Below are 11,119 nucleotides of genomic sequence, written 5' to 3' on the forward strand. Positions count from 1 at the left end.
ATTCCTGGATTTTTTTTTCCACATTCTGTCTTTCACAGTTGAAGTGTACCTATGATGAAAATTACAGACTTCTGTCATCATGTTAAGTGGGAGAACTTGCATAATCGGTGGCTGACTAAATACTTTTTTGCCCCACTGTAGGTAGTAAAACATGAAATATTACTTTATTATAAGACAGGGCTTTTCGGCAAACATGTACCGGTTTTCAACACCTTGTTGCTAGGTTACCGACACAATAAATGTATTACTCCTAATGTTGGGTTTGTTTGCATGACGACCACAGAAATAAGAATTTGACAACTTTATTTATTCTAAATTTAAGACAAAATAATTTTCCACAAAAAAAAAGCTTTTATTTTATTTATTTACTTAATAAATGACAACTTTGAGTTGTAAGGAGCGGAACAAAGTGCTGCAGAGTTTCCAAGGTTTCATTACAAATCCTCCACTCTCAGAAGTAGACAATGAGAGTTATCAAACGAGGATGAAGAGCTTTCTGATTGGCTAGCGAACAGGAAGCAGTGAGTGGCGCTACATGAACATGTCGTCATAGCCTGGGGGGGGCATGTGGTCTGGATCCGGCCTGAGGAAAAGAATGAACCTCCATGAGCCGAAATGAGGCGAAAGAATGATCTGTCTGTGTGTCTCACCCGGGTCTGTGGCGTCCGATCGGTCCGAACGGGTCAAAGCGGGCCCCAGGGGGTACTGCTCCAGGGGGCAAGATGTCTGGGATCCCGCTGGATGGATCAAAACCGGAGCGAGGGTAACCGGACCTCAGTGGATCCAGGAGCATCCCACCCCCAACGCCAGACCTGCCATGAAGCCATCATGGTTACGTTAGCGGGTTCCAAGCTAACTTCTAAAGCTACATATATACACACACACACACACACACACACACATACATTATATTTTATATATATATATATATATATATATAGATATATATATATATATATTTATAGATATATATATATATATATACACGCACACACATACATACATATACTTTATATATATGGGGCGGTATAGCTCGGTTGGTAGAGCGGCTGTGCCAGCAACTTGAGGGTTGCAGGTTCGATTCCCGCTTCCGCCATTCTAGTCACTGCTGTTGTGTCCTTGGGCAAGACACTTTACCCATCTGCTCCCAGTGCCACCCATACTGGTTTATATGTAAAAAATTAAATATTGGGTTTCACTTTGTAAAGCGCTTTGAGTCACTAGAGAAAAAGCGCTATATAAATATAATTCACTTCACATATATATATATATATATATATACACACATATACATATATATATATATATATATATATATATATATATATATATATATATATATATATATATATATACACATACATAAATACATACATACATGCATATGTATATATGTATATATTTACATACATATATATACATACATACATACTAGGGGTGTGGGAAAAAATCGATTTGAATTTGAATCGCGATTCTCACCGTGTGCGATTCAGAATCGATTTAAATTTTTTTTATTTTTATCAATCCAACAAAACAATACACAGCAATTCCATAACAATGCAATCCAATTCCAAAACCAAACCTGACCCAGCAACACTCAGAACTGCAATAAACAGAGCAATTGAGAGAAGACACAAACACGACACAGAAAAAAACAAAAGTAGTGAAACAAAAATGAATATTATCAACAACAGTATCAATATTAGTTATAATTTCAGCATAGCAGTGATTAAAAATCCCTCATTGACATTATCATTAGACATTTATAAGAATAAAAAAAGAACAATAGTGTCACAGTGGCTTACTCTTGCATCGCATCTCATAAGCTTGACAACACACTGTGTCCAATATTTTCATATTTTTGGTTCGTTTAATAGTTAAAACAAATTTACATTATTGCAATCAGTTGATAAAACATTGTCCTTTACAATTATAAAAGCTTTTTAATAAAATGTACTACTCTGTCAGCAGACTGGGGTAGATCCTGCTGAAATCCTATATTGAATGAATACAGAATCGTTTTGAATCAGAAAAATATTGTTTGAGAATCGAGTTGAATCGAAAAAAATCGATATATAATCGAATCGCTACCCCAACAAGCGATATTGAATCGCATCGTGGGACATCCAAAGATTCGCAGCCCTAATACACACATATATATATACATATATATAAAGTATATGTATGTATGTGTGTGCGTGTATATATATATATATACATATACACATATATATATATACGTATACATACATATATAAAAATATATACAAATACACATACATATGTATATATACACAAAATATATATATATATATATATACACATACATAATATATATATATATATATATATATATATATACACACACACAGATACTGTATATACATTAATATATATAATAAATATATACATATGTATACATATATACAAATACACATACATATACAGATATATGTATAGTATATATATATATATATATATATATATATATATATATATATGTGTATACACACACACATATATACATATACACACATATATATATATACGTATACATACATATATAGAAATATATACAAATACACATACATATACATATGTATATATACACAAAATATATATATATATATACATACATAATATATATACACACAGATACTGTATATACATGAATATATATATAATAAATATATACATATGTATACATATATACAAATACACACACATATACAGATATATGTATAGTATATACATATATATATATATATATATATATATACATACATACACACACAACACATAAAAGCACAATTATAAATGTGCTGTTTAGTTTTTGACCAAAGCAATGTTGTTGGTGAGTGGACTCACCCCAATGGATCTAGATCTGCTCCTCCCACAGAGAAAGGTGGAACAACAGCATCAGGCCTGAAATTAAACACACATTGACAACAGTAACCATTAACAAAAGCTTGTAACAGTGTTTGTAACCAAGTGCTGACCATTGTCCCTGAGCTCCATGGCGGGGGTGTCTGCCGGGGACACGGAGAGGGTCGTCATCATCGTCCTCCCGCTGCGGCCGCCTGCTCCGCTCCGCCTGCGCTTGTGTCCGCTTGTCCCTGGATGGCAGCAGCTGACTTTTGATTGTTGCTGCCAGGCCGCCAACGTCCTTAAAGACTCTTGACAAAGCAAACATCAACTTTTTGTGTTACAGTGAAGACGTCTCTCACGGTGAGTTAGTGAGTGTGTACTCACACTAAATTTGTCCGATTTCTCAAACAGTTCGGCTGTAAATAAGCATCCTACAACCCATGGAAACCCCTTAATCCGATTGTGTTCGATTTTTGAGAAACCGGACTAAAACACCTGGATTATGGGATTGAAAACCAAATCTCTCAAGGGGGTGTGTGCAGCTGTCAACGCGCGAGATATAAACCGGAAGGAGATACGAAACAATCAAAACAGGCAACAACTTGAATTTAGAGGATATTTTAATTGCTTTACAAATGAAAAGAACAGAACATTTTGAATTGCATCGATGGGAGAATTTATAAAGAAGGTAACTAAGGCAATAGAGAATGCCCCCTTCATCCAGATAGCCCTCAGACAAATTCCATTAGAATTGTATCCAATATAGGAATATATACTTCTGAAAAGGGAATAAATACTTCTGATTTTCGTGTCCTCTTCAAACATTTTCTAGCTCAAGAATAACAAATACGATGACACTACTGAACAAAAACAAGTATATTAAAGGCAAAAAATAAAGCGTACACAAACCTTATTCGTGCTGCATTTGTGGACTCCAAACTGAAAAGCAACAACTCCATATCCCACACAACTGGAGAACTTGTCCAAAGCAATAGCAACCTACCTCCCCTCTGGAGCGATATTGGGGCACAAATAGTATTTTCCTTTGGATTTAAAACGCCTTCCATTAATCCACAGACCCTTTTAAATAAACTCAGAGACATTTGAAAATGTTGTTTAAATTATTCTACGTCTGAAAATTCCTTTACAAAAAATTCTCACCCGCAAGTCTTTCTTTGCTTCGGACCTGCAATAACTCGGAGACCTTCTTAATTGTAGCGTCATGTTCGTGGCGCAATCTAAGTACATTTCTTGACTGATTATTACTATTTAACATCAGCATAGCCATTGGAGATGTACTATTTGTAATCTGTGCCAATATTACAGCAGACGTCAGGTACAACAAAGCTAAACTGTTTAAATTTGACGTCAAAGTCAACCGGAAAAGCAATACATTAATCCGCGCTGAGAGAAAATAAGCACCCCCCAGTGTACGGGATGTACACAGGTATGACCAATAGTCGCATTTGAGATTGTGCATGGGTACATGGACTTCACAAGTAGGTGTGAAAATAGAAAAACCAAACTATTTGAGAAATCAGACTAATTTCGTGCATGAAAACGTAGTGAATGAAACAGATTACAAAAATATGCTGTTTTTGTGTCACACACCAACACACCTGTCGAAGGCGTGCAAGTGGTCTTTGTCCACGTGCTCGTTCAGGTTGACAATCAAGTCGGAGCCCTGCTGTGTACCGCGGTTCTACGCAAACAATAACACACAAAAATGAGATACCCTATGTGACTCAATAATAGAATATAAAAATGAGACACGATAAAACATGCAACAACACAAAAATGTAATACACAAGAATGAGACACAAAAATCGCAAAAAGCCGCTGCCTGACCAGGGCTCAGAAAATCTGTAGACTCCTCCCACCCCCACCAAGGACTGTTTTCCCTGCTGGACTCTAGAAAAAGTTTCCGCAGCCTCCTTAGCAGAACCTCCAGCTTCCGTAACAGCTTCTTCCCTCAGGCCATGAGACGCTTGATCGCATCATAATAGATCCCTCAATTCCCCCCAAAAATGGATTAACTCGCTGGAATACAAAGACAATATAACATACATCAATAAACGTAGATGCATATGCAATAAGTGCAATATATTCATCTGTACAGTAATCTATTTAAATCTACACCTTACTGCTCTTTTAGTCTGCACTACAACAAGCTAATGCAGGGTTCCCCACACATTCATTTATCTGTGGCGGCCCGCCACGAAAGAATTACGGCTGCCACAAATTAAAAAAATAAAATAAAAATAAATATAAAATATTTATTTTATTTTATTTTTTTCCGGCTTTTGACTCACTCGACCGCTCATAAAAGCAATGGGACTCTGTCTGTTAATGGAGCTTGTAGTTACATATTATAGAAATATTAGAAATATTATATAAATATGTATATAAATATGTACATAAAGTGTTGTAATTATATTCCAACTCCGCGTTCTTCTTGGTCATCGCTGCCTCCTCCCCCCCTAGCCCGAAGTCTGCGGGCTATATAGCGTTTTCCATTCGGGCTCCAGTACTCTGGAATGTCCTCCCGGTAACAGTTCAAGATGCTACCTCAGTAGAAGCATTTAAGTCTCATCTTAAAACTCATTTATATACTCTAGCTTTTAAATAGACCCCCCTTTTTAGACCAGTTGATCTGCCGTTTCTTTTCTTTTTCTCCTCTGTCCCCCTCTCCCTTGTGGAGGGGGTCCGGTCCGGTGGCCATGGATGAAGTACTGGCTGTCCAGAGTCGGGACCCAGGATGGACCGCTCGCCTGTGTATCGGTTGGGGTCATCTCTGCGCTGCTGATCCGCCTCCGCTTGGGATGGTTTCCTGCTGGCTCCACTTTGGACGGGACTCTGGCTACTATATTGGATCCACTTTGGACTGGACTCTCACGGTTATGTTAGACTTTCCCAATATCATGTTAGACCCGCTTGACATCCTTTGCTTTCGGTCCCCTGGGGGAGACGGGGGGGGGTGTTGCCCACATATGCGGTCCTCTCCAAGGTTTCTCGTAGTCATCATTGTCACTGTCACCGACATCCCACTGGGGTGAGTTTTCCTTGCCCTTATGTGTGCTCTACCAAGGATCTCGTTGTGGTTTGTGCAGCCCTTTGAGACACTTTTGATTTAGGGCTATATATATATATAAAGATTGATTGATTGAAAAATGAGATACAAAAGGAGACATACTGTAAAAATGGGACGGAACAAGACAATGACACATAAAGGTGAAACTCAAATTGAGATACACAATGAGACATACTGTAAGACAGAAAAATAGGTCACAACATTACAAAATAATGCAACACCGAGACCAAAAATTACACAAAAATGTAACCAACAATGTGACACAAAATTAGACACAAGTACATACAAAAATGAGCCACAAAAATGAAACACAATGTGACAAAAAGAGCACTCAAACACGACCACCACTGTGGGCGTGCTAACAACAGGCAGGACAGGGACATGCAGGATGTAAGGTAACTTACCATCAGGTTGAAGACGAGTGCAGAGTCCACCAGCAGCGCTTTGAGCAGCAACTGGACGTCTCCGAGGTCTGACGTGTACCTGAGCGTGTACTCCACCTTGTTGCTGCTCCAGTCTAATGGCAACAACTCTGACTTCTTGTCGCTGCTTCGAGGCTGCCAGGTAAAAGCATAACAAAAAGATGAACATAAACATCAAAGCCCCCAGGTGCTTATTTGTAGCTACGATTCAAATATGCCCTCTAATGGCTGTGAGCGCGATGAGCTGGCGACTTGTCCAGGGTGTACCCCGCCTTCCGCCCGATTGTAGCTGAGATAGGCGCCAGCGCCCCCCGCGACCCCAAAAGGGATTAAGCGGTAGGAAATGGATGGATGGATGGGCTGTGAGCGCAATCTGCTGGGTAGGTGCTATGATCTTCTCAATCAGGACTGAGATGAACAGCTCATGTGTCATTAATGTGCATCACATGTTGTTTCTTATTAGGCTATGTCTACACATAACCCCTTAAACAAATAATTATTTAGCCAAAGCCCCGTTTCAGCCTCACTAAACTATCGTTTAAGGTCCCCCTCCTCTGACAATTTTTTACACAGGTACGTGCGGAATTATTTCTTGAATCTCCGACTCTTAGCTTTGTATGGATTCATTGATTGTTTACAAAATGAGTTGGGAGAGGAAGTGATGACAGAAAGACCGTGCCCCACACAGGAATTGACGTCTGAAAAAAAACGCCACACCCAGGTTCATAATAAAGCGGTTTCGTAACTCGGAGGTAACCACTGGAAAAATGAAGGCGAGTCATCCAGACATGCCCGTGTTCCTCCTTCTGTCTGTGCAGACGCTTGTGGAAATCACACATGAATACCTTAAGACAGTGGTTCTCAAATGGGGGTACACGTACCCCTGGGGATACTTGAAGGTATGCTAAGGGGTATGTGAGATTTTTGAAACATATTCTAAAAATAGCATCAATTCAAAAATCCTTTATAAATATATTTATTGAATAATACTTCAACAAAATATGTATATAAGTTCATAAACTGTGAAAAGAAATGCAACTATACAAATGCAATAATTAAATATTCAGTGTTGACAGCTACATTCTTTGTGGACATGTTCCATAAATATTGATGTTAAAGATTTTTTATTTTGTTAAGAAATGTTTAGAATTAAGTTCATGAATCCAGATGGATCCCTATTACAATCCCCAAAGAGGGCACTTTAAGTTGATGATTACTTCTATGTGTCAAATGTTAAAGTTGTATTACTAAATATAGGTCGGTGTCTAGCAGGACCGATAATCAGCATTTCCGTTTTTTTGGCGTTGAGTTGCAAAAAGTTAAATTGTATGATGAATCATCTTCAGAAGAAGAAGAAAACCCTGAAGCTGAAAGAAAGACTATCCTTTCAAAATATGGCAAAATAACATGGTACTGAGCAGCATATGACCAACACGGCAGGCATGCAGAACAAAACATCATAAAGATGACCCCAGGACCCACAAGGTATGCAAATGACATTGTCTCTACATTCTACCTGTTTATCACACCAGCAATAGAAAAAATAATCTTGGAGATGACAAATCTGGAGGGTTTTCAAAAATATGGAGACAGCTGGATGAGAATGACCTGCAGGCTTATTTAGGGCTGCTAATCTTAGCTTAATCTCGTCTATGGCAGTGGTTCTCAAATGGGGGTACGCGTACCCTTGGGGGTACTTGACGGTATGCCAAGGGGTACATGAGATTTTTTTAAAATGTTCTAAAAACAGCAACAATTCAAAAATCCTTTATAAATATATTTATTGACTAATACTTCAACAAAATATGAATTTAAGTTCATAAATTGTGAAAAGAAATGCAACAATGCAATATTCAGTGTTGACGGTTAGATTTTTTGTGGACATGTTCCATAAATATTGATGTTAAATATTTATTTTTTTGTGAAGAAATGTTTAGAATTAAGTTCAAGAATCCAGATGGATCTCTATTACAATCCCCAAAGAGGGCACTTTAAGTTGATGATTACTTCTATGAGTAGAAAACTTTATTTAGAATTGAATCACTTGTTTATTTTTCAACAAGTTTTTAGTTATTTTGATATCTTTTTTTTCCAAATAGATCAAGAAAGACCACTACAAATGAGCAATATTTTGCACAGTTATACAATTTAATAAATCATAAACTGATGACATAGTGCTGTATTTTACTTCTCTATCTCTTTCATCCATCCATCCATTTTTTACCGCTTATTCCCTTTCGGGGTCACGGGGTTTTTCAACCAAATATGCTTTGCTCTGATTAGGGGGTACTTGAATTAAAAAAATGTTCACAGGGGGTACATCACTGAAAAAAGGTTGCGAACCACTGGTCTATGGAATGCAGAGAGTGGAAGGCCAATTTTCCGAGCCACAATGCCACTTAAAACTCTCACACCTACTCAAGAGTGCTACGGTTTGATGACCATTTTTTAGGCTATAGAAATGAAATGAAGAGGGAAAACTCAATTATTCACACATTTTGTGGTGCATGACAACTGGTTGCCCACATATGCGGTCCTCTCCAAGGTTTCTCATAGTCATCATTGTCACCGACGTCCCACTGGGTGTGAGTCCCACTGGGTGTGAGTTTTCCTTGCCCTTATGTGGGGTCTACCAAGGATGTCGTTGTGGTTTGTGTTGTGGTTTGTGCAGCCCTTTGAGACACTAGTAATTTAGGGCTATATAAATAATAATTGACTGATTGATTGATTGATAGTGCGTCTGCCTCACAATACGAAGGTCCTGAATAGTCCTGGGTTCAATCCCGGGCTCGGGATCTTTCTGTGTGGAGTTTGCATGTCCTCCCCCGTGAAAGCGTGGGTTTCCTCCGGGCACTCCGGCTTCCTCCTACTTCCAAAAACATGCACCTGGGGATAGGTTGATTGGCAACACTAAAATTGGCCCTAATGTGTGAATGTGAGTGTGAATGTTGTCTGTCTATCTGTGTTGGCCCTGCAATGAGGTGGCGACTTGTCCTGGGTGTACTTTGCCTTCCGCCTCATTGTAGCTGAGATAGGCACCAGCGCCCCCCGCAACCCCAAAGGGAATAAGCGGTAGGAAATGGATGGATGGACAATCCGGGGGATGAGATGTGGAGGGGGAGGGGGGTTTGGTTGATAACAGCACTTCAGTCATCAACAATAGCATCATCTAAGAAATGAACACTGAAACAGTTTAGGTCTGATTGATTGTGTAAACGGGGGCTTCGACGTCTACAAATGTATACAAACATGTACGAATGTTGACTATCCATAGCATGACAAATATCCATTTTAAAAACACTTAAGGTATTAAAAACGATAACAAGTTAATGGGAGATTGGGGATGATGACGTTGCTCACCTCGTCCCCGGAGCCGACGCACTTATATCCGCTTTTGATGACTTCCCAGTGAACGAGACATACGATGGCGTCTTGAGGAGAAGATATGTTTTCACCACAGCACGAATACAACAGCTCTAAGCCCGCCATGGCTCCGACCGAAATGAAAGCAAAAATGTCTTCAATACACAATACAGCGACGGCTTCACGACGCTCGCACTGCCCCTTTTAGAGGTTGTCAATGTAATAGCTCAAGGAAGGACTACAAATAACACGATTTTTTTTAGCTGAACAGGAAAATTATATTATAATACAATGACTAATCAACTATCAGTGTCGTAAAACCTCTAACTGTACTTCCAATGGCGTCGTCAATTGTGTTTTGATCCCGACGACTAACATGTCCCCCTTAAAACATAATCTAACAATGTAGTTCCGCACTCTTTACTCATGTGTGTAACTACTGGGGCAGGAGTCACCAACCTTTTTGAAACCAAGAACTACATCTTGGGTACTGTTTAATACGATCGGGCTACCAGTTTGATACACACTTAAATAAATTGCCAGAAATCGCCAATTTGCTCAATTTACCTTTAATTTATATATATATATATATATATCCATCCATCCATTTTCTACCGCTTATTCCCTTTCGGGGTCGCGGGGGGCACTGGCGCCTATCTCAGCTACAATCGGGCGGAAGGCGGTGTACATATATATATATATATATATATATATATATATATATATATATATATATACATATATACTTCATCTCTACAGATATATATATATATATGTATACTTCATCTCTACAGATATATATATATATATATATATATTATATATATATATATATATATATATATATATATATATATATATATATATATATATATATACATATATATATATAGAGAGAGAGAGAGAGAGAGAGAGAGAGAGAGAGAGAGAAAACGGCGTGGCGCAGTGAAGGAGTGGCCGTGCGCAACCCGAGCGTCCCTGGTTCAATTCCCACCTAGTACCAACCTCGTCACGTCCGTTGTGTCCTGAGCAAGACACTTCACCCTTGCTCCTGATGGGTGCTGGTTGGCGCCTTGCATGGCAGCTCCCTCCATCAGTGTGTGAATGTGTGTGTGAATGGGTAAATGTGGAAGTAGTGTCAAAGCGCTTTGAGTACCTTGAAGGTAGAAAAGCGCTATACAAGTACAACCCATTTATTTACCCATTTATTTCTGTTTGTCACTCTGTCGTACATTTTTTTTTCCTTTTACGGAAGGTTTTTTGTAGAGAATAAATGATGAAAAAACACTTAATTGAACGGTTTAAAAGAGGAGAAAACAGGAAATAAAGAAAATTACATTTTTAAACATGGTTTATCTTCAATTTCGACTCAAAA

At 38.4% G+C, this 11,119-nt stretch overlaps 1 protein-coding gene across 1 annotated transcript; it reads right to left on the bottom strand.

Moving 5' to 3' along the window:
* Positions 1-331: 331 nt before the first annotated feature.
* psmf1 (proteasome inhibitor subunit 1) lies at positions 332-10,140 on the bottom strand. The gene is made up of 7 exons (XM_061875026.1): positions 9,742-10,140; positions 6,364-6,516; positions 4,488-4,570; positions 3,000-3,176; positions 2,869-2,925; positions 651-812; positions 332-583 (listed from the first exon to the last, which is right to left on the bottom strand). The coding sequence occupies exons 1-7, from the start codon at positions 9,868-9,870 to the stop codon at positions 532-534; spliced, it is 813 nt and encodes a 270-aa protein (XP_061731010.1). The 5' UTR covers positions 9,871-10,140; the 3' UTR covers positions 332-531.
* Positions 10,141-11,119: the final 979 nt, after the last annotated feature.

Source organism: Nerophis ophidion, linkage group LG16 (genome assembly GCF_033978795.1).
Source record: "Nerophis ophidion isolate RoL-2023_Sa linkage group LG16, RoL_Noph_v1.0, whole genome shotgun sequence".
NCBI lineage: Eukaryota > Metazoa > Chordata > Actinopteri > Syngnathiformes > Syngnathidae > Nerophis > Nerophis ophidion.